A 24,707-nucleotide genomic window follows, 5' to 3' on the forward strand; every position below is an offset into this window, starting at 1 on the left:
CCCAGCCCCCCAACAAAAAAGCAAAATAGTTAGCTTAGATGTAAGATCAGGCCACTAAGTCTGCTTGGCTGCAAACTCACTGTCCCCCAAGTTGATCCATTCCACCTTAGGACAGTTCTAATCACCAAAAAAAAAAAAAAAAAAAAAAATAGCAATGTATGAAGCCCAAATATGTTTTACTTATTATCCTTGCTCTTTCTTTTAGAGTTGTAGAAATAAATCCTTTATAAGATGGTCCTTCAAATGTTTAAGGACAGCTATGATGTGTGGCTCCCTGCCTTCCATCCTACCTATTATCCGTACTTCTGCAAGTTAAATATATTCAGTTCCTTTTATATGTCTTCATGTAATGTGGTTTTGAGTCCTTTTCTAGCATCAGTTTCTCTCTTCTGAACACCATAGCCAGTTTTCATAATCCCTTTGCAAAGTTTGGCACCTTGAACAAAGTACAATACCCCAGGCATTGCCTGTTTTCACCAGTGAAAAGTAAAATAGGGTTATTATTCACCATACATATTCTCATTACTGTTTTTCTTATTATAGCCCCAAATCTCATTACTACCCTTTTTTTTTTAATGAATGGACTTTATTTTTAGAGCAGTTTTAGGTTTACAGAAAAACTGAGCAGAAAGTAAGGAGAATTCCTTCTACCCCCAAACAGTTTTTTCCCTAATATTAACATCTTGCGTTAGTGTGGTACCTTTGTTACAATTGATGAAAAAGTATTGCTACATTATTATTAACTAAAGTCCATTATATTGGAGTTCACTCTCTGTTTTGGATGATTTTCTGGGTTTTGACAAATGCACAATGTCATGTGTCCTCAATGACAGTCTCATACAGAATAATTTCAGTGCCTTGAAAATCTGCCGTGCTCCACCTGCTCATCCCTCCCTCCTTCCTCCAAACTGCAGGCAGTCACTGATGTTTTTACCATCTCCACAGTTTTGGCTTTTCCAAAATGTCATGTAGTTGGAATTGTATAATACGTACCCCTACAGATGGGCTCCTTTGCTTAACAATAGGCATTATATTTCCTCCATGTCTTTTGGTAGCTTGATAGCTCATTTCTTTTATCTCTGAATAATATTTTATGGAGGCATCCTGTCCATTATTTATCCATTCACTTATTGAAGGACATCTTGGTTGCTTCCAAGTTTTGGTAATTATGAATAAAGCTATATTGCTGTTATAAACACTCGTGCAAGTTTTGTGTGGACATAAGTGTTCAACTCATTTAGGTAAATACCACAAAGCACAAATGCTGGATCATATGGTAAGAGTATGTTTAGTTTTGTAAGAAGCTGCCACACTGTCTTCCAAAGTGGCTGTGCCATGTTGCATTCCCACCAGCAAATGAATGAGAGTTCCTGTTGCTCCATGTTCTTCCCAGCGTTTGGTGACCTTTTTTTTTTTTTTTCCCTTCTTAAATACAGCTACATCACTGTTGATTTATACAGAGTTTATCATCAGTCAAAATCCCTTAGATATTTTTATATGACTTAGCTGCTAAGCCACATTATCCTTCTCCCAAACTTGTGCATTTACTCTTTGGACCTCCCTTAGTGCTTTTCCTTTCCTTTGGTGCTTCTCCAGATGTCCTGGAGTCTCTTTTACTTATCAGGTTCACTCATAATCCAGCTGCTATGTGTATTGCTGTGAAGGACTCACACTTTTACAACCTTCTCCAGAGGGATTGCCTTCGGGAGACTAAAGGTCTGGAGGCTGGAGGTTCCTGGGAGTTTACATTCTTAACCCAACTAGGATGACCCATAGACAAATAACGGACTGGTATGGAGGTACAAAAACCCAGGTCCCTGTTTCAAGTTTGGCACAATACTATGATGCAACTTATATACTCCAAAGTCCTTATAGGATCAGGCAGAGACCAGGTTTTACTTAAACCATATTCTCTGTCTTTATCTCTCACTTCCTACACGTCTTTCCTGAGGTACAACTTTAATAATTCAGTTGCACATGAATCCTCATCTCAGGCTCTGCTTCTAGGGAATCAGACCTAATTTTATTACTCTTTTTGATTATAGCACATAATTGTTTTTAATGTTTTTGACTATTATAACTATTCCTTTAAAAAATCATATTGTATTTCTTTTTTTAAAAGATTTATTTATTTTGAGAGAGAGGAGAGAGTGTGCTCAGGGGGAGGGACAGAGGGAAAGAATCTCAAGAAGACTCCTTGCTGAGCCCCGAGCCTGACGCGGGGCTTGATCTCACCACCTTGAGATCATGACCTAAGCTGAAATCAAGAGTCAGACGCTCAACCAACTGGGCCAACCAGGCGCCCCAATATTGTATTTACTTCTAACAGTTCATTTTTAATTGCTCATGCATTATTGTGTGTATTTATTGAATCTTTAAGAGCCAGTTTTTTTTTTCGGAAAAAATTACCTCTCCAATATTATAATAAATGTCAATGGGAAAATCAGATTAATTGTACAAACCTTCACTGCAAAGTAAACTTTATTCCATTAGGTGAGGATTAGCTCTGTTGCATTCCTGCACATCTTTCATTGAGCTGCCTGACAATGGTACTATTTTAGGTAGACAAACTATATTTCAGACTCTCATTAGTTTCAGGATTTCTTTTTATGCCAAAGATTTTGTCTGAATACCTACCTTTTGATTTTTATTTTTTAGTGGTGGACGCCTACTTGGCCGAAGAGCCTGTCTTCAGTTGAAAGGCCCATCTCTGTGTTTCCATATTATGTGACTTTGGCATAGCCTTGTATGGAGAGGAGAAGCCCCTGAGAAAGTTGCCAGCACCATTTCTGGTGGTTCTGGATCCTCTCCTATGGAAGATCTTGCAGAAGAAGCATCACCTGATTGAAATGATAAATTATAAAAGGGGAAGATGTCACTGTGAGGTAACATGGCCCTGAGTCAGCTGTAAGGGGCTAGAGGTAACATTCAAATCCATGGCCACTGAACTCAAGGAAGAACAAAGATCAATGTCATCAAACCCTGAGATGAGGACATTTCTAAAAACTTCTGCCATATCATTTCTAAATATCAAGTCACCAAATTGAATGTGAAGCCAACGGCATGGGAAGACATAAAAAACAGCATAGAGGATGATAGGATTTTGATTGAGTCTGATATATTCAAGAAGATGGTCATAATAACAGGTTGTTTGGAGGATGTGAATAGAATTTACTACAATTAAAGACACCAACCATAACGTTGAAAAGGAAAACACAAAATTTTACAGAGAATGTGGCTGGTTCTTCTAGATTTTCTATTCTTCATATCAGTGCTTTGAAAGAGTCTATACCCAAGAAATTCTCAGGGTTGGAGGCCATTAATGATGCTTGCACCAAACATACCAGAGTACATGCAGGAAAGTATAAAGAATGAAATTCCTGAGCAAGGGAGAAGGACTGTTCAAGAAGCCCATTCCCAGTCCTTCTGGAGTTTTCTATTTGTTACAGGAAGTAGAGTGTGGAAAATTCTCTAACATTGTTTTAAGAAAGAAAATTCATAACATTTTTGAGTTAGATCAGGCATGAAAAATACCTTTCATTTCATGGGTTACTTCTTTTTTGGGGGGGAGGGGCAGAGGGAGGGGAGAGAGAATCTCATGGGTTACTAACCAAACGATAGTTGTTGCCTGGAGCTTTGTGTTGAGCAAGATTCTGAAACTCTATCTGGATTGATTGAAAAAGAGTGTTGATACCACTTAATGTCTGTCACAGGGGTGGATGACGAGGTATATAGGGATGGGGAGGTGATGTGCGCCATGTTTTTACCATTGGTAAGTGTGAGAATATAGTCAGGTAGATCAACTCCTCTTCCTAGATTCTGCGAAGATCAGATTCACAGATTGTGCCTTCATCAGCTAATATTTTGACTTTGAGTAAGTGGTTTCATCTCTTTGTACAGTTGTTTTTTTTTTTTTTTTCAGGAGAATGAAGTTTCTGTACTAGATAATCTCTAATGACCCTTTAAATTCTAAAATTCTTTGGCTGAGTAATAGTCAAACTACAAATGCATTATCATGGAGAACTGAGGGACATGTCTTACTTTGGGTTCCCCCAGAAGAGAACCTGAGACAGGATTCAAGTGCAAATGATCTAAATAGGGAAGTAAAAGGTACTGATAGGGTGTGTTATCAAATCGGTTACCGCTTAATCCCACTAAGGAAACTCAGAGTGAGTCCTACCCGGGAGGCAAGGTTGCTGGGGAGTTTTACACGAACTCCTGTCAATCATTGGATGAGGGCTTGAGGGGAGTGGGAGGGCTGCTTAATTTACCTGCAGTTCCTCTCTGCTACACCTGAAGGGAAGCAGGCTTTGGCACTACAGGAAGTCCTGGGACAAGATATACAGCGGGAGGGCCACCAGGGTGGCTCAGTTGGTTGAGCATCAGACTCTTGATTTCAGCTCAGGTCATGATCTCAGGGTCCTGGGATTGAGACCCAGTGTAAGTGTGGAGCCTGCTTAAGATTCTGCTTAAGATTCTCTCTCTCCTTCTCCCTCTGCCCCTCCCCACAAAAAAAGAAAAGAAAAGAAATACAGCTGGAAATATGACCAGAGTGCCCTTACATAGTACGAGCCAGAGGGTATGAACAGGGTCTGCTAAGCTACAGTTCTTGGGGGAATAAGTAAAAGAGCTCACTGGCATTTGGAGTTAAATATAGTTGACACTCAAAAATTGTGATAATAAATTATTTGCTTTTGAATCTTAGGGTTGGATTATAAGTTGTGTTAGAGAGGTGTGGAATCTAATAGTTACTTTCTGTTTAGACACCTATGAGAAAAAATCTCCAGATAGCATTGGGTCATTATTTTTACTGTTTTCTCCACAGTCAAGAGACCAAGTCAGCTGGAAAAATGATCTTCCAAACAGTAATGTGATAGCCTCAACCCAAACCAGAGAGGGTCTAAACCTCGTGTTGATAAGTGGAGATGTTATGTATTTCCAGGTAAGTGGTGCTATTTAGTAAATCCGATAAGAAACAATGGGGTCTAATTCACCAGTTCTGTAATTTAAGGTCAAAGATTAAGATCTTATAAATTTGAGGAGTTAAACCCACCTGCAGTTTAAGCAGGGCTATACTTAACCATCCCCTGTACTCCACATGTTCTCATGTGAAGAGATCCAAGTTGACCACCAACACCGGTGTGCACACCTACCTCTTTTATTTCTCCAAAACTTATCTTGACCTACTTTCAACCCAGTTCTATTCCAATCATCATTTATGGGGAGGAGATATGCACATCATTTTATAATATCACCCTTCACAAAAGTACCCCGTCACTTCTGTCTGAGCACTTTCTGAGACAAAGGCAGAATGGGAAAGGAGAAAGGTTACCAAGGCAGGTACTAAAATCTCCGCTTGGCTTTTGCTTGCGTCTTCTCCTATTGCTTTTCCCCCTTGGAATCACCAGTTAGCAGGAGATGCAAGCCCTATATTCTATCTATAGTTGACATTCATGATACTCAATCCTGGCTGCATGTCAGAACCATCAGGGAAACTTTTTAAAAATAGAGCTGCCCAGACCCCACCCCTAGAAATTCTGATTTTAATTGGTCAGGTATGTGGTCTAGGGGGTCAGTAGTTTTTGTTTTTATTTTTTAAGAATTCCAGTGATTCTAATATGCTGCTAAGGTTGAGAATTACCGATTTGGATTCTTCTTCAGAATTCTGTAGTTTCCACCATTTTGACACTTGCTATTTACCTTCGGAGGGCATACACTCAAGATTAACGGGAAGAGAATTCTTCTGAGAAATTTGGAGACTCATGGCTTATGAGCCACTGGAAATATTCTTTGCTTTTGTGCAGCGAATGAGATGGCACCCGCCACTTTCCTCATGTTCTCTAGAGTAGCTAGAGTCCTTAAACTCCTTTGTCACATCGTTTCAGGACCTTGTTCTCAGATCTTCAGTTTGAAAAGGTGAATCTTATAATTTTACCCAGACTTAAACTGGCACTAATCAAACTCAAAAGACTTATTTGTAAAACTAGAATTGTAATTATTTAATTTGCAATGAGGAAGCTAATTGCCATGGCTACTGGTAATAGACAGCTCTGTAGCTGCCTATTATGAGATTGCTTGGTGGGCATTCTCAGACCAGAAAAGAACTAGGTAACATAGAAGTACAGTAAGTTTCTTTGTCAGTCTGGGAATAGACATAGTGTAGTGGTTATGCAGACCAATGACAAAGTTACTTTTGGCAGGGTTCAGATCCCACTCTACCACTGGCCAGCCATTGATCTTAGTCAACAACCCCCTTGAACTCAGTGTCCTTAGCTATAATTATGGATGATGACAATATTAGTGTTGTTGTGAGGTTTAAATAAAGTAATCCACATAAAGCATTTAGCACTTCCCTGGCACATAGCAAAAACTCAGAAAACGAGAGCTACCGTTGTTAGCCACTTACAACAGACTACTTTACGTTTTACCTGACCCAATTAGTGCTGCAATCTAGTTGAGATAGATATTCTGTACCTTCATCCTATAGACAAGGAAACTGAGGTCTTTTCACCACATAGTCTCTTAAGTTGATTATTAAACTCTTGACAAGCTGGTCAGGATACCTATTCTCACCATTGGATGATGCTGTATAAACTTCGGAGTCCTCTAACTCTTTCTTCTCTGGGTTCCTTTCCCTATCCCACCTAGTTTCCCAGCCTCCTTGCATACTCTCTCTTGTCTATGCCCTTTCCTTTTCATTCCCACAGTCAACTCATCCTTCAGCACCCCCAGTCACCTCTCTCACCCTCCAGTCTGTTCTCTCCATAGCTGTTTGATGCATGTTCATCAGAAGCTCCCTGCTGCCTGTAGCAGAAAGTCCAAAAAAGTGTGAGCTTTCAGAGTCTTCCATCGTCTGGCCCCAGATCTCTTTCCAGCCCTGTCTCTCACCATTAGCACTTTCCACTAGCTAAATTGGACTACTTTCTGACCTTTCTCAATTCTTTGTGTTTTCCTAAATATTCACCCACCCAGAATGCTTACTGCCTTCTTTCTCCCTGCCCCAGCTTCATGAACCCTTATCCTTTTTGTAAAGACTTTACTAACCAGTCCAGTTTAAAGGATTCCTGCCTTTTTTGAATTTCTATAGCAATTACTAACTGTATTTTTAACACAGTTTCTTTTGATTATCTTCAACTGATTTAAACATTAAGAATATTTTACTGTTTTACGTGTTAATATATTACTTCCCCAAACTGTGTAGGAATCAGTAAGCAGGGAGTGGGGTGAAGGTGGGCTGGATCTTGGTTTTTTGGCAAGCTCACTGACTTTTGTCCCTGTGGGGAACTTCTCAGGTCCTGAGATTAGTTTATGTTAACTAACCTCATAAGATTGAGGTGGACCCATGGAAACCAATGAGAACAAAAACACATCGGTCCAAAACCTATGGGATACTGCAAAAGCAGTCCTAAAGGGATAATACATAGCCATCCAAGCCTCACTCAAAAAAAAATAGAAAAATTCCGATTTCACCAACTAACTCTACACCTTAAAGAACTACAGAAAAAGCAAGAAACGATGCCTAAGCCACGTCTTAGAAGAGAAATAATTAAGATTAGAGCAGAGATTAATGAATTAGAAACCAGAAACACAGTAGATCAGATCAACAAAACTAGAAGCTTGTTCTTTGAAAGAATTAATAAGATCGATAAACCACTGGCCAGACTTATCCAAAAGAAAAGAGAAAGGACCCAAATTAATAAAATTATGAATGAAAGGGGAGCGATTGCGACTAACACCAAGGAAATAGAAACAATTATTAGAAATTATTATCAACAACTATATGTCAATAAGTTGAGCAACTTGGAAGAAATGGATGCCCTCCTGGAAACCTATAAACTCCTAAGACTGAAACAGGAAGAAACTGACAACCTGAACAGGCCAATAACGAGTAACGAGATTGAAGCAGTGATCAAAACCTCCCAAAAAACAAGAGTCCAGGGCCTGATGGATTCCCTGGGGAATTCTACCAAACATTTAAAGAAGAAATAATACCTATCCTCCTGAAGCTGTTTCAAAAAATAGAAAGAGAAGGAAAGCTTCCAGACTCATTCTATGAGACCAGCATTACCTTAATTCCCAAACCAGGCAAAGACCCCATCAAAAATGAGAATTTCAGACCGATATCCCTGATGAAATACGGATTCCAAAATTCTCAACAAAATCCTAGCTAAGAGGATCCAACAATACATTAAAAGGATCACCCACCATGACCAAGTGGGATTTATCCCAGGGATGCAAGGGTGGTTCAACATTCTCAAATCAATCAATGTGATAGAACACATTAATAAGAGAGAGAAGAACCATATGGTCCTCTCAATTGATGCAGAAAAAGCATTTGACAAAATACAGCATCCTTTCCTGATTAAAACTCTTCAGAGTATAGGGATAGAGGGAACATTTCTCAAGTTCATAAAATCCATCTATGAAAAACCCACAGCAAATATCCTCAATGGGGAAAAGCTGAGAGCCTTCCCCTTAAGATCAGGAACACGACAAGGATGCCCACTCTCACCACTGTTGTTCAACATAGTACTAGAAGTCCTAGCAACAGCAATCAGACAACAAAAAGAAATAAAAAGTATTCAGATTGGCAAAGAAGAAGTCAAATCCTCTCTCTTCGCAGGTGACATGATACTTTATGTGGAAAATCCAAAAGACTCCACCCCCAAACTACTAGAACTCATACAGCGATTCAGCAATGTGGCAGGATACAAAATCAATGCACAGAAACCAGTTGTTTTCTTATACACTAACAATGCAACTGTAGAAAGAGAAATGATTCCATTTATAATAGCACCAAAAACCGTAAGATATCTTGGGATAAACCTAACCAAACAGGTAAAGATCTATACTCTAGGAATTACAGAAAGCTCATGAAAGAAATTGAAGGAGACATTGGGGCGCCTGGGTGGCTCGGTTGTTAAGCGTCTGCCTTCGGCTCAGGTCGTGATCTCAGGGTCATGGAATCAAGCCCCGCATCAGGCTCCTTGCTCTGCGGGAAGCCTGCTTCTCCCTCTCCCACTCCTCCTGCTTGTGGTCACTCTCTCGCTGTGTCTTTCTCTGTCAAATAAATAAATAAAATCTTAAAAAAAAAAAAGAAATTGAAGGAGACACAAAGAGATGGAAAAACATTCCATGCTCATGGATTGGAAGAATAAACAAATGTCTATGCTACCCAGAGCAATCTATACTTTCAATGCCATCCCCATCAAAATTCCAATGACATTTTTCGAAGTGCTGGAACAAACAATCTTAAAATTTGTATGGAATCAGAAAAGACCCCGAATCGCCAAGGAAATGTTGAAAAAGAAAAACAAAGCTGGGGGCATCACGTTGCCTGATTTCAAGCTATATTACAAAGCAGTGATCACCGAGACAGCATGGTACTGGCACAAAAACAGACATATAGACCAATGGAACAGAATAGAGAGCCCAGATATGGACCCTCAACTCTGTGGTCAAATAATCTTTGACAAAGCGGGAAAAAATATGCAGTGGAAAAAAGACAGTCTCCTCAATAAATGGTGCTGGGAAAATTGGACAGCTATATACAGAAGAACAAAACTCGACCATTCTCTAACACCATGCACAAAGATAAACTCAAAATGGATGAAAGATCTCAGTGTGAGACAAGAATCCATCAAAATCCTAGAGGAGAACATAGGCAGTAACCTCTTGGACATCAGCCACAGCAACTTCTTTCAAGATATATCTCTAAAAGCTAGTGAAACAAAAGCAAAAATGAACTTTTGGGACTTCATCAAGATAAAAAGCTTCTGCACAGCAAAGGAAACAGTCAACAAAACAAAGAGGCAACCCACAGAATGGGAGAAGATATTTGCAAATGACACTACAGATAAAGGGCTGGTATCCAAGATCTAGAAAGAACTTCTCAAACTCAACACCCAAAAAACAAATAATCAAGTCAAAAAATGGGCAGAAGATGTGAACAGACACTTCTCCAAAGAAGACATACAAATGGCTGACAGACACATGAAAAAATGTTCATCATCATTAGCCATCAGGGAAATTCAAGTCAAAACCACACTGAGATACCACCTTACACCAGTTAGAATGGCAAAAATGGACAAGGCAAGAAACAACAAATGTTGGAGAGGTTGTGGAGAAAGGGGAACCCTCTTACGCTGTTGGTAGGAATGCAAGTTTGTACAGCCACTTTGGAAGACAGTGTGGAGGTGCCTCAAAAATTTAAAAATAGAGCTACCCTATGACCCAGCAATTGCACTACTGGGTATTTACCCCAAAGACACAGATGTAGTGAAAAGAAGAACCATATGCACCCCAATGTTCATAGCAGAAATGTCCGCAATAGCCAAACTGTGGAAGGAGCCGAGATGCCCTTCAAAAGATGAATGGATAAAGAAGATGTGGTCCATATATACAATGGAATATTACTCAGCCATCAGAAAGGATGAATACCCAACTTTTATATCAACATGGATGGGACTGGAGGAGATGATGCTAAGTGAAGTAAGTCAAGCAGAGAAAGTCAATTATCATATGGTTTCACTTATTTGTGGAACCTAAGGAATAGCACGGAGGACATTAGGAGAAGGAAGGGAAAGATGAAGGGGGGGAATCGGAGGGAGAGATGAACCATGAGAGACTATGGACTCTGAGAAACAAACTGAGGGTTTTAGATGGGGGGTGGGGTGGGTTATACTGGTGTTGGGTATTAAGGAGGGCACGTACAGGGTGCCTGGGTGGTTCAGATGGTTAAGCATCTGCCTTCAGCTCAGGTCATGATCCCAGGGTCCTGGGATCGAGTCCCGCATCGGGCTCCCCGCTCCTTGGGAGCCTGCTTCTCCCTCTGCTTCTCTCTCTCTCTCTCTCTCTCTCTCTCACCCTCTCTCTCTCCCTCTGTCTCTCATGAATAAATAAATAAAATCTTAAAAAAAAAAAGGAGGGCACGTACTGCATGGAGCAGTGGGTATTATAGGAAAATAATGAATCGTGGATCACTACATCAAAAACTAATGGTGTATTGTATGGTGACTAACATAACATAATAAAATAAAATTAAATTAAATTAAATTAAAAAAAAAGATTGAGGTGAGAAATGAAACTGTTATGTGGCCCAAAGCCATAGACATCTTTTAACTTATGATGAGGAAGTGCTCCCCAAAGAACCAGAATACTCAAAATCCACCTGATCAAAGCATTCTCCCCTCCAAATTTGAATATGAAATCAGAATATATGGAATTGGATTAATTGAATATTTAATATCTAGTGGCATCAGGTCATGACCCCATCTCACCAAAGGGATGGCCTCAGCAGGCATTGGAGAACTCTTGATACCCCTGGACAGGCTTGAGTGGACACTGTTTACCTTCACCTCAATGACCTTCCTTTGTCTAGGCCTTCAGGACTGACTAGACGCCCCCCCCCTTCAGACAGATCCATTCTTTCTTTAGGTATGTTAATAAAGTCAGAACAATTACGCTCAGTTCCTGCCAGCCTAGAAGCAACTCTTTGTCTCTTCAGAGGTCTCTCTCAAAGGTCTGTGTTTTTGCCTCCATCTGTCTCACTATTTTTCTCTTTCTGCTTCTGCCTTTCAATCTGACTCTCCTTTGCCTGTGGTCTCTGGTTTGCTCATTTTCGTAGCCCTATCCTGACTCGTCACATGTTGACTTGACAGTAGTGGGTGATGTATTTCCTTAATTTCTAAGTTTTGGAGCTCAACTCATTCTAGTATCTAAGTACTAACAACGGATTGTAAACCCCTTGAGGGTAGGGCTGACAGGTCAGTATGATAGACAAAACATATCTTATGCATTACCCCACAATACTTGGCAACTCATAGGTGCTTAGTAATTATTAATTGATTCAATCTCTAACAAAATGTTGCTGTTTTCCTTAAGGCCGATGTCATTGTCAACACTGTTCCCATGAATCTTCAACTTGGAGGAGGAACACTATCTCAGGCTCTTTTGCAGAAAGCTGGTCCAAAGCTCCAGGAAGAGTTATATGCCACCAGGCAGGAAACAGAAGAGGAAGTAGGTAGCATATTCATGACAAGCGGTTGCAATCTGAGCTGCCAAGCTGTCCTCCATGTGGTGGCCCCAGAATGGGATAATGGAGCAGGGTCTTCTCAGCAGGTAGGGAAAATCCTTGGTTCTCTACTTCATTGGTAGCTTTGGTAATCTTCTGGCATGGTAGAGATCTGTGGTTCTCAAGCAAAGTGAATTTATTCCCCAGGGGAAATTTGGCTCGTTACAAAAGTTACTGATAACTAGGAAGTGGAGGCCAGGGATGCTGCTAAGCATCCTACAAAGCATACATCAACCTCTGCAACACAAACTTTTCTGGCCGAGGTTGAGAAACCCTAGTATTGATTGAACTTTGTCTATGTATTGAAATCTTTATTACATTCCATGAACAGTCCATCATGGCTACCAGTTATTTCAGAATAATTGACCCTCAAAAGTAGTAACAATTCTTGGGTTTCTCCAGGAATGATATCTGAAAATTAGTGTAATGGTCCTTCAGTATAACAAAGAGATGCAGCCAGAGCTGTGGTGAAGGATGAAGGGTCATTGCTCTTCTTTTGATGACTTCTCACCTCTTCTCCCAACTTTCTTTTTTTCAGAATATGAAAGTAATATATGTATATTGAAGAAAATGCAGGAAGTAGAAACACTAAAATAAAAATTATAATCCAGCCACCTGGAGATAAATTTGGTTAACATTTTATTGTATTCCCTTCAAGGCGATTTTATGCATACTTATTTCTTAGTTAAGATTCCCTTTCAATCATTTTTTAATCCTGCTTTTTAAAAAATTAATATAAACATTTACACAATGTCCATAAATATTGCTTTTGATTGCAATAAGACACCATTGGTTATGTAGCCATTCCCATACTATTGGAGCCTTCTTCCTGCATGAGTTGGAATCTCTCTGGAATGTCCTCTCCCCCCTTGTTTTCCCTTTCTGACTCCCTGGACCCAGACAAAGCCAAGAAGAGCCGAGGAGACCTAGTCACAGTTGCTGGAGCCATAGCTCTTTCTGTTTCCCACCAGCTTAAGCCCTAACTTATATAAATGTATTTTGTACATTTCAGATCATGGCGAATATAATCAAGAAATGTTTGACAGCTGTAGAAGAGTTATCTTTTTCATCAATCACATTTCCCATGATTGGAACAGGAAATTTGAGGTTTCCCAAAGCTATTTTTGCTGAACTAATCCTTTCAGAAGTGTTCGACTTTAGTAGCAGTGCCTGGCAGAAAACCTTACAAAAAGTTCACTTTCTGGTATATCCAGGTGATGATGAAATGCAGCAGGTATGGTTACATATCTCTTCTAATCATTCTGACAAGTGAACCTAAGTGCAACCAGATGTCTTTGTGGATCTGTAAATAATAATGTTTTCACTTCCCTGTCCATAAGTGTTGGTTGCTGAGGGGGGGGGTTGTCATTACTTCCCGAGATAACACTGATAACTCATACAGTCCTTCCTAGACAGTTTAGCAATAGACAAGATAATTTGTACTTAATAAATTCTTAGGAAGAAGCAGAAAGTTACTGGCATTAAGAGTGGCCCAGATATTTTAACACTGACTGAATGAAAGCCAAGGCATGGCTCTGTGTATAGGGAAAAGACCAGATAAGAGAAACCTCTAGAATTTAGGGGTTTTTTGGATAGAAGACAGCCAGTCTACACAAGTTTATGAGGCTCTAAAGCTAGAAATAGCACTACAGCATTCAGTAGGAGAGAGGGCACGCAAAGCACATGTCCTAAGAACTGAGCCACCTACACCGCCCTTGTAAAGTGGCATTCCTACAGATGCACTCCTTAGCTGGTTGGCCCAGTCTGAGGACCAAAATCTGGTTCTCATTCTTGAAAAAGTTATATTGATTTTATATAAACTGTGCCCAGTTATAGCAAAAATGCAAACAATATAAAAGTACAAAGAAGAAAGGTACAGCTAGGTTTGAATTTCGATTTTGCCATTTAGAAGTCGAGGGAGGCCACCTCTCCGAATTTCAGTTTTATCGTGTGTCAAGTGAATGTGGCAATAACACCTCTCGAAGTCGATGTGAGAATAAGAGAGGATGTATTTGAAGTGTTCCTCATGGTGTCTAGCACGTAGCACGCCTCAAACCTGGTTGCAGAAGTAGTTATCGTTACCTTTTTGTTACCTGACTTTAAGGGCTACAGCAATAGCACAATTTGTAGCATAAATTACTAACAGCACTTTAAAAAGTTAGCAAATATAGTGTTCTTTTCTAAGTCCTTGGTTACTCTCAGGCGTTTGGGATAAAATTGTGGTCTTTCCATGAAATAAAGTAAATCAGCACTGGTATTTATTGAGAAAATTCCTAGGTTGAACGGCAATCCTGTAATTAAAAAATCTCTGGGTAAGAGGAAATCTGGGGAGAACTATTGTTCCTAAATGATGTCTGGTGATCAATGCTCCAAATAATTGGATTAATATATTCACAGAACATTGTTGTAGTCAGTAACCGTATTTCTTTCTATTTCCAGGCATTTTTACATAAATTCACTGAATGGTCAAGTGGAAATCCCGACAAGGACAGGATTCTCATGGCTGGAGGTAGCCAAGGTCTGGCAAAATTGTTCTGCTGAGAAAATACTTCCCTCTGCTTAGTGGCTCTTCAGTGGTAGCTGATGTCCAGTAAAAAGAGACAAAGCTAATTCACATGAGGCACAAATCAGTGATGAAGGAGGTGTTAGAGCAAGTTCTATTGTCTGAGCCCACAGAGAATAAATTATATGGACGTTGTGCTGCCACACCCCAGCAGACTCTAAGCCTGGGGTGGGTCATGGTACGGTGAGGCGAAAGAAAAGACCCAGAGACACCGATGGAGACATAGGTTTATTGGGGGAGCTTATGTGCAGGGAGTCCAGAAGTGGCCAATTGGATAAAGCCTCTGCTGCCAGGATCTACATGCAGCAAGTTTTTATATCATAGCAACTATCACTGACCCCCTCCCCTCCTTGCATGGCCCGTGTTTCCAAGGAGATCAAGGCCTGCCACTTGGACAGTCTTCATTATATGAGAGACGTATGGGGTTGGTCGCCACCCCCCCAAACTCAGCGCCTGACCTTGACCACTGAACAGCATGCTCTTCGGCACGTTCTGCTTGATGGGAATATAGAGGGAGGACGGGATCTCTACATTTTCAGGACGGTGATTCACAGGGGCATTCAGGGTGTGCTTGCACAAACTAGCTATCCAGCGTGTACCATACCAGGTGTGAACCAAATCTGGTAACGAGGCCAGAGTTTCTAAGATATGATAATGAAAGATAACTGGGGATGGAGGAGTGAGGCAGTGGCTGGGGTGCGACGCACGACTGCCCTGCACCTTCCTTGATCATCCCCATGCACCGCTTCACCTGTGGCCATAAGCGGAAGGCCTCCCTGCGGCTGCTGTGGGCTGAGCCCACGGAGGGAGCCTCCCTGGGCAGGCTGGGTCGGAGGCGCTGCATTGCCTCCACAGGCTGTTGGCTCACATGGATATGAGACCTGCTAGAGCTTGACCATTGGCAGTCAATGTCTTGCCCAGAGTTCCTTCTCCAGAGGTGTGGGTAGCTGAGCGCTGTGCCCCCTCTGCCCCAGCTGCCTGGATGTGTGTCCTCCCGCTCTGAAGGACCCATCCAGTAAAGAAGGAAACTCCCACTCTTTGAAGAACCACGTGCACACACACGGATAACTAAAATGTGGATGGCACACTAAACTTCACTGATTGCTTTCATATTTATATATGAATATGAATATGAATTATATATATATATATATATATATTATTTAATCTATACAGTGGCCTCCTGGGCAGGCGGTTCTGTCGCCACTGCATCATATGGAAAGGGAGAGCTAAAGAGCTTCAGGGATGAGTAGAAATGGCACAGCTAAGTTGCAAAGCCTCAGGGCGTAGAGTGGACAGTAACATTATGCCGACGCGATAAGGCTGATTTCCTCAGAGCAGCCTTGATATTGCTATCCCAGTGAGATGTGAAGCAACAGGAAGAGCTTATGTTTGGAGTTAGTGAGCTGTTATTTAACAGTGGACAGGGGCGCCTGGGTGGCTCAGTGGGTTGAGCGTCTGACTCCTGATTTCGGCTCAGGTCATGATCTCAGGGTTGTGAGGTTGAGCCCTGCACTGGGCTCCATGCTCGGTGCGGAGTCTGCTTGAGATCCTCTCCCTCGGCCCCTCCCCCTGTTCCAATGCTCTCTCTCTCTCTCTCTCTCTAAAATAAATAAATAAAATAAATCTTCCAAAAAGTAATTGGACAAATGACCCAGACACTGAGACCATTTCCCTTTCTGTAAAATGGAAATAAAAGAATCACCTGGAGGTACAAACTTTCCATCATAAGATGAATAAATTCTGGAGACCGAATGTCCTGCATGGGGCTATAGTTAATAATAATGTTTCGTATTCTTGAAGCTTACTAAGAGAGCAGATCCCAAGTGTTCTCACCACTCCCACATGCACACCCCCCCCCAAAATGGTAACTATGTGAGGTGATAGGTGTGCTATTAGCTCAACTGGATCATCATTTCACAGTGTGTGTGAACGTCAAGACGTCACATCGTAGACCTTAAATGTTTACAATTTTTATTCGTCATACTTCAAAAGAGCTTGAAAAAAAGTCTCCCAGAGATGTCAGCACGACCTGAGGGAGCACTTTGCCTTCTATCCTTCCTCACGCCTTTCTAATGACGCTACAGCAACTTTTGCAGACAAGCAGACGGTCCAGTCTGGTGTTTCTGCCTCATCCTGTTTAACTGAGAAATTGATCCTCCTGCTGCCACAAGGCATTATTTTTTAATTTCCGTAAGAAGGAAAACCCAACCATTTAACAGGCGGGGAGGCATGGCACTGTTTGCGTTTATGTGGGGGGGGAAGAAAGAGGACTGGGCAGAGAACAGGACCCCATTCTTTGGGTTCTTTGTCCAGCTACTCTTGCATTTGCTTCCTTGCTTTTCAGGTACCTTCAGGCCTGGCTCCAACCCTGGGTTCACAACATATCAAATGAAAATTGGTGCAGTTACTTTCCAGATTGCTACCGGAGATCTTACCAAAGAAAAGGCAGATGTGATTGTAAACTCAACAACAAGGACCTTTAATCTGAAATCAGGTACTTTATTTAAGCAATGTACGTGATCGTAACTACTAACATGACCCACGTGTGGGAGGGAAATTGTGGCTAATGTTGCCTGAGTAGATGGAGAGTGTTGCAGAACATACGCAGGCCCTGGAATCAGAAAGACCTGGGTTGGATCCCAGCTATGTCACTTCCCATTGTGTGGCCTTGGAACAATCACTTATCTCCTCTGAGCCTCAGTTTCTCTGCCTGTCAAATGTTGATTTCCCAGAAGAGGATGAGACGGGGCGCAGCAATGTAGAGCTGAGGTGTAACCCACGCACTGGACTTAGTCTGTGTTAGCTCTCATCCCCTTTCTAGCTCTGAACTATCAAAATTCCACACTTATAATTTAATAAGTTAAAGTTTTAATTTTCCTTTTTATGTAACTTAATTGGCACTCATACCTCACTTCTTGTAACTCTTTCCTATGTGACACTGACCCAGAAATGAAATTCAGCCCCTTTTTCTTGATTTTTGCTGGAATGTCTGAGCACCTCCATTGATGGAGCACCTTTGAGCATGCCCTCCCCACATGTCTATTTGTGTATAACTTACATATGTATACTCTTACGTTAATATTTTTTTACAAAGCCTTAAATTTTAAATTAAAAGTGTAAGATAAAACATAAGTAGAAATGGAAATTTAAATATTTTCCAAAACTGCAAAATATTATGGAACTTACTATGTAGGAAGTGCATATGTAGAATATCCATCCAGTGTATCGGTCATTCAAAATGCAGACATAAAGGACATTCAATTAGGTAAAATGTGATAAATTGAACATAGGCATTTGTCCCTGCCTTCTTTTAAAGTTCCACTAAAGCAACTGTCAAGGAAATAAAAGGGTGTAAACCCAGAAGGAAAAAGAGAGTTGGAGGGCAACCAATAATGAACAAGAGACAGCAGTGTATTTTTAGAATATGAGAAGCAGCTAGCCAGTGGTGAAAACTTAGTATATGCAGGAGAGAACGGTAGCCCCTAGAGACACAAGAATTGGAGGCAGCAGGTACCTGGGAAGGCAGGGGACAAGTAAAGAGATGAAAACAGAATCGGATGCAATTCTGTATGAGTAGCACTTACACCCCTTTGTTCTATCCTCCATCCATCCAATGCACCAGTAACTTCCCTTGCTCTTCCCTGGCCAGAGATGGGAGGTTTATTTATTCTGTAGAGAAACCAACCGGAGAGATTCTGGACATAGGGGAGCAGGCACGGGTGAGATGAGGGTAGGAGCTGGACAGTGTTCAAGTGAAAGTTCCTGTGCCGAGCAGTGAGTGCCTGGCCCCGTCCCTGTGCGTCTCCCAGAACAGCAGATGATTTATGCCTTCCAAGACAGGAGGTGGGAGGGTCCTTCCGGAGAGAAACCGACTGCCCTCAAGTCTAGTATTTACTGCTTGCTTACCTTACACTAAAGCCTACTGGTCAGCAAAGCCCCCTTTACATGGTGCTCCCAAACTCACTCTAAATATGAATGGACTGGTGAAGATCATCTGATAATTGAGGAAAACCTCCATTATTGCAGAGACCAAAACAAACACACACAAAAAGGAATTTTTTTAAAAAGAGACAATTCACAATACACACATACATAATCAAGGAGACACAGGCAGATAGATTGATTGATTGATCTTTATAATGATACAATAACTAATAATCATTCAGTGCTTTCTGTGGGCCAGGTTCTGCGCCAAGCATCTTTTATTCACTGTCTCTTTTAAGGTTCAAATAACCCTGTGAGGGAAGTACTGTGCGAACCTCTATATGATAGTTGAGGGACTGACTAATTACATGTTAACCAGTAAGTGGTGGAGGCAGCCCTAACCCAGGCTGTCAAATGCATAGTCTGTGCTTTCGACCATTCAACCAGCTGTCATTAGCAGTGACCAAGGTGGTGAAGCTACAGCTTCGATCGGAAGATTCACTGGACTGAGGGCAGCCAGCTGTCTGACCACCTGTGAAAAACAAAACAACACAACATTAGAACCACAGAACTTAGGTAGAATGCTCAATGTTATTTCAGTTTTGAGATCCATGCTTCTCATTCGTATCAGAAAATTCATTTTTATATTTTTCAATTTTGTAAAATAATAAGGGTAGAATGCAAAAAAGTTCAAATAACCGCAAAAATATCCCTGTACAAATAGAGCCTGTACAGCCACAGACACGGGGGACTGTCAGTCGTTGGGCAGTGCCATCACGCCGTAGCTCAGGGTGTTTATTATTCAGCTACTGAGTGACGGTGGCTATAGAAAATTGAGAGGGAGACAAACCATAAGAGACTCTTAACTCTAGGAAACAAACTGAGGTTTGCTGGAGGGGAGGTAGGTGGGGTGGATGGGGTCACTGGGTGATGGGCATTAAGGAGGGCATTTGATGTAATGGGCCCTGGGGTGTTATATGCAACTGATGATTCACTAAATTGTACCTCTGAAACTAATTAAAAAAATGGTGGGTTTTTCTGTGGGGGCATCAGTGAATTATGCACAAAATGCACAAAGGGGTGAGCTGAACAAAAGTCTAATGTACAAAAGCTATAACCATGCATTGAATTTTAACTAATGCTTTTTACCACCAACATGTCTTATTTAGGGGTGTCAAAAGCAGTTTTAGAAGGTGCCGGGCCAGCCGTGGAAAATGAATGTGCTGTACTAGGTATGGTTACATACATGTTACTTTTGGTTACAACCCATAGCAGATTAGAGGGCTGAGAATACTATAATAGGACCTACGAGAGGAGTAAGTGGTGAGAGCTTAGCAAAGAGGTTGATTCCCTGGGAGAGCAGATACAAGGGGTGTGACTTCGTGGCTGTGGAAAGTGGTCCTTCCTCCCACCACGCCACCTGTCTCTTCCTGACTGTTAAACAGAACCCAGGCCTGGGTCCTAATAGTCCAGCCTCCACCATTTATTTGAGGGATCCTGGGCCTGCCATCTAATCTGTAAGATATTTGTTTCTCTTACCCGTAAGACGGTTCTAGATTCTACTAACGAGGCAGGAGTATTTTAATGGCTGTCTCACAGGTGGTTGTGAGGATCAAGACAATAAATGTGAAAACTTGCATCAAGTGCTGTATAAATCATCTTTCACTTTCCCCAACCTTGTTCTCCTTGCTATAGCGGATCATCCACCTGACATATGAGTCAACGTGGGACTTGGGTGGGTCTGAGGTGTTTTCTGACACCAACCAATTCTCCAATTCTAGCTCTGTCTCCCTGTAAAGTTAGCATTGGACCCCACAAGTTAAAGGGCTCAGTCTCACAAGACCCCCCCTCCCGAGTCCAAACGCCAGTCACAGGTCCCAGGGGGCACATGCACTTCTGACCCATCCCCTTTAAACTCAGTCATTCACAAAAACCCTTTGACAGTACCCTAGAATGACTCACAGAACTCAGGAAAACACTTGTCCTACATTTTCCAGTTTATTATAAAGGATAGAACTCAGGAGCAGCCACGTGGAAGAGAAGCAAAGGGGAAGGTGTACGGGAGGGGGCTCGAAGCTTCCACACCCTCCCAGGTGCACCACCCTCCCATCACCTAGGTGTATTTACCAACCTGGAAATTCCCAAATCTTGTTATTTAGGGTTTTTTTATGGAGGTTTCATTGTGTAGGTGCAATTAATTAAATCATTGGATTTTGTGATTGAGGTCCCCAGACGCCAGGGGGTGGGGCTGAAAGTTCCAATCCCCTAATCATGGCTTGGTCTTTCCGGAGACCAGTCTCCATTCTGAAACTATCTAACGCCAGAACCCTCAAGAATCATCTCATTCGCTTATAAAAGATGCTCTCATCACTCAGGAGATTCCAGGGTTCTTGGAACTCTGAGCCCAGAACCAGGGACCAAGATCAAATACTTATTTTTTATTATATCACAGTGGGAAACCTGTAAGAGTGATCATAGACTACTTATCCTCCAAAACGAGGACTCATGCCTTGCTGGGTAGAGAGTCTGCTATGAGTGTGATTTAAAGAAGTCACAGGGTCCCGTGTTTGACAAACAGTCCCCCAACTGACCTGCTTTTGCGCCTGAAACTCCTATCCTGATAGCTCTCCTCTGATTAAGACATTTTCTCCCCAGTGAATCTATTCCTGGAGAGGGATCAGAAGGTAATATTGCTCACCAACATGAGGACGTTAGCAGGAATTTGTGGGCTGGAAGAGCTAGATGTACCTTGGAAGGCAGAAGCAAAGAATAAAGTGGGGTTGGACAAGCTGGAAAAGTCTACTGAGGCTGCCTGGGAGGGGCCAGCAAGTGGGACACCCACAGGGAGTGCCTGGGCAGGGTGGGGTGAGTAGGCGCTCACTCTCCTCCTGCGTTTGCCTTAGCCCTGCCTTCCTCAGGTACTTACTCGGTGCCTTAAAACATGCCCTGATCATGTCCATGTGCTCGAGAGCTCTCGGGGTCCTGGGAGAGGGACCTCCACAGCGCCGAATGCATTGCTTTTCTCTCCTTGAAAAACTAATCTGGCTGAATGAGCACATTAATTGCTCTTCTGGACGACAGCTTGGGGGTTAAGAGGGCTGGGCACTGACTGTTTGGGTTCAAATCCCAGGCAATCTTTGCTACCGACCTTACCTCTCTGAGCTTCTGTTTGATCTGTGAAATGGAGGAAATACTGCCTACCAGATAGGCTTGTTTTGGGGATTGAGTAGATTAAGGCAGGTAGAGTGCTTTTGAAGGGCACCCTAAATATGCAACAATGTAGTTGTCGAGTTAAAGAAGCCTGGCTGTAAAGAAGATGAGCCTGTCACAGTCCCAGTGAGTGAAACCGGCTAGCTGGAGGGAGGCTGGACTTGGTCAGGAATCATCACAGCTTTTCCTGACGGCAGATGTCTTCGGGTCTCCGTGATCGTCCTGCGGCTTCCTGTAGGTAACTTGCTGTGTGTTTCCTTTTCTTCCTCTTGTTCCAGCCGCACAGCCTCACAGAGATTTCATAATTACACAAGGTGGCTACTTAATGTGCAAGATAATAATTCATGTGCTTGGGGAGAATGATGTCAGGAAAACGGTCTCCACTGTTCTAGAAGAGTGTGAGCAGAGGAAGTACACTTCTGTCTCCCTTCCAGCCATCGGAACAGGTTTGTAGCCTCTCATCACTCAAAGACTCTGAATGATCCACATTCTGTTAGACTTAGTCTCACTGTTCGTGACCCCAGTGCTGAGTCCAGGCAGTGAGAGTGATGTAAATCAGAGAGTGGGCAACCTTGCAGACCCTGAGGGCCATCTCTGGGACCTATGCCTCTTTCATACATCTTTATTCTTTATTGTATGTTCCCCAGGCATCTTTCCATGTTTGACCCTTAACATCATGGTGTTCTTACTGTTCATTTTTTTCCTTTGGACGATTCATTTGCTCTTATTATATTGGTTACCCTTTCTGCACTGACTCTCAGGTCAGCATTTCTCCCTCCCCCGGATCTCGTCTGGCAGATTTCTGTTACCAGAAACTTTATAGCAGAATCCAAACTCATCCTCATCATCCCTTGCAAACAGCCACCTTTCCTGAGTTGTCTCATTTTCTGGTTTCCTCCTTCAGGGTGTTGCCCTGGCTTCTTGGTGCCCCCAGACCCCACAGTCAGCACATCCTACTAAATCTTCTCCCAGGGGTTGTTCAGTTTCACCCTTCCTTCTGGTTTCCAAACCCTTAATACCTCCCGCATTGGGTTGACTGCCGCGTCTCCCGCTGGCTCCTCATTTGTGCATTCATTAGATTGAAATGCTGTGTCCCAGGCCCACCGCAAGTTCCTAGGCATAAAACCATGAATAGGATGCAGTTGCTATCCTTAAGCAACAAGCTCAGGTCCATCCTCCTCCCAGGTTCTAGGAACACTTTCCTCTTCATCTGTATCACAGAACACAATAATTTGCTCTTAGTTGAAGGTGTTGCTAATGATCCACTTCCTGATTCATTCACACTCAGTTGCACAAGCTTTTTAAAAGGGCCTGGGAGGGCCCTAATAATGCCATCACATGATGATATGATTTACTAAAGCTTATTGTAACCACTGTGGATTAGGACCACTGTTTCTTCCCACTTTGACTTCTCAGACTTTTCCTGGCACTGAGCATTGGAAAGGCTGCAAGCATTTTTGGAATACAGCTAGGAAGAGTTGAGCTGGGAATATGGTTTTCAAAATTTCAAGATGTATACTTTATTGTGATTTCTTTTTTGATTATAAATATTTTATTTTATTTTATATTCTTTTTCTGAGATGTATAAATTTCAAACCCTACAAAACCTAGGCCCACCCCTGACTCTTAATTTCCACATTTTGCAAATGAGAATTCGACGTATTAACGTACAAGGTCACATAGTTAGTAAGCAACATAACTAGGTTCAAACCCAGGCAGCTTGGTCTGCACATTTCAACCATTACATTTTTTTTTACATCACATGGTTTTTGTTACCATTACGCTCTTAATTACTATATTCTTAGCTGTCACATTCTTATCTCCCCATTACCTTCTATTTATTAGCTATTACCTTCTATTATCACCCCAGTTTTATAGTTGAGTAAATTGAAGTTTGGAAGTGGTGTGGGCTGAGTTGTATTCTCCCTGCCAAATTCATATGTTGAAAGCTCTAATCCCCAGTACCTCAGAATGTGACTGTATTTGATGAGAGGGTCTTTCAGGAGGTAATTAAGTTAAAATGAGATCAGTAGGGTGGTCCCTAATCCAATATGGTCAGTGTCCTTGTTAGTTAGGGGATTAGAACATCCATAGGTAGAGAGAGAAGACCATGTGAAGACACAGGGTAAAGACCAGCCATCTACAAGTCTCATAGAGAAGCCTCGGAAGAAACCAATCTTTCCAATACCTTGATATCCGACTTCTAGCCTCCAGAATTGCGAGGAAATAAATTTCTGTTGCTTAAGCCAAGTCATGGCAATTTGTCATGGCATCCCTAGCGAACTAATATAAGAGGGATCAAATGACTTAGCCAAGATCACACAGCTAATCTGTGGAGAACCAGGACACAAACCCAGGTCTTCTGCACCCAGATCACCTGCTCTGTTCTCTGCGCTGCCAATGCCCTTCAGTTAAAGACCAATGGGAACACACACTATGAGGAACTATGCAGCATCTCACCAAGAGGTCGTGACCTAATAATAATAGGACTTATTAATGGATTTGAGCTTGTGTTGGGTAGCTTTGTGGCGGTCTCAACTACGTGGGGTTTTGCTCTGGATTGGATACTTTGAGGAAGCTGGCATAGTTCTATGATTGGATATCTTACCTGGAAGGAGAGAAGATTATGGCTGAAGTTGTAATTATTAATGAAACAGCGCTTGCTCCTATTCGTCAAGATGGGAAATGTTTGGCCATTTTTGTGGTTTGGTTAGTGTTCTTGCCTGTGGTCAGACATGATTATTCAGTGGTTGTGTTTGGCTAAATTCATCACACCCACAGAGTGGTTACATGGGATGACATTCTATGAAATTGTTTATGTTCAGCCAGAGAACATGAAGACACAGCTCTGAGTGCCAGATCCACTTCTGGCTGTTGGGCTGCTTGCTTCTTTCTCAGCACCAAAAACTGCATTTGCCAGTTCTCATCACTTGA

The 24,707-nt window shown here is 41.9% G+C and overlaps 1 protein-coding gene across 1 annotated transcript in view; it reads left to right on the forward strand.

Annotated features, from left to right (window-relative positions):
• The first annotated feature begins 2,739 nt into the window (after positions 1-2,739).
• PARP15 (poly(ADP-ribose) polymerase family member 15) overlaps positions 2,740-24,707 on the forward strand; it is a 33,809-nt gene continuing 11,841 nt past the window's right edge. The window contains exons 1-8 of the mRNA XM_028110579.2: positions 2,740-2,885; positions 4,826-4,942; positions 11,884-12,120; positions 13,086-13,307; positions 14,513-14,591; positions 16,984-17,133; positions 19,733-19,795; positions 22,052-22,219. Coding sequence (XP_027966380.1) covers positions 2,850-2,885; positions 4,826-4,942; positions 11,884-12,120; positions 13,086-13,307; positions 14,513-14,591; positions 16,984-17,133; positions 19,733-19,795; positions 22,052-22,219 — 1,072 coding nt within the window. The 5' untranslated portion in view covers positions 2,740-2,849. The remainder of the gene's footprint in view (positions 2,886-4,825; positions 4,943-11,883; positions 12,121-13,085; positions 13,308-14,512; positions 14,592-16,983; positions 17,134-19,732; positions 19,796-22,051; positions 22,220-24,707) is intronic.

This window comes from Eumetopias jubatus, unplaced genomic scaffold, assembly GCF_037043125.1.
Source record: "Eumetopias jubatus isolate StellerSeaLion01/CBP00866 unplaced genomic scaffold, mEumJub1_p1.0 scaffold_1, whole genome shotgun sequence".
NCBI lineage: Eukaryota > Metazoa > Chordata > Mammalia > Carnivora > Otariidae > Eumetopias > Eumetopias jubatus.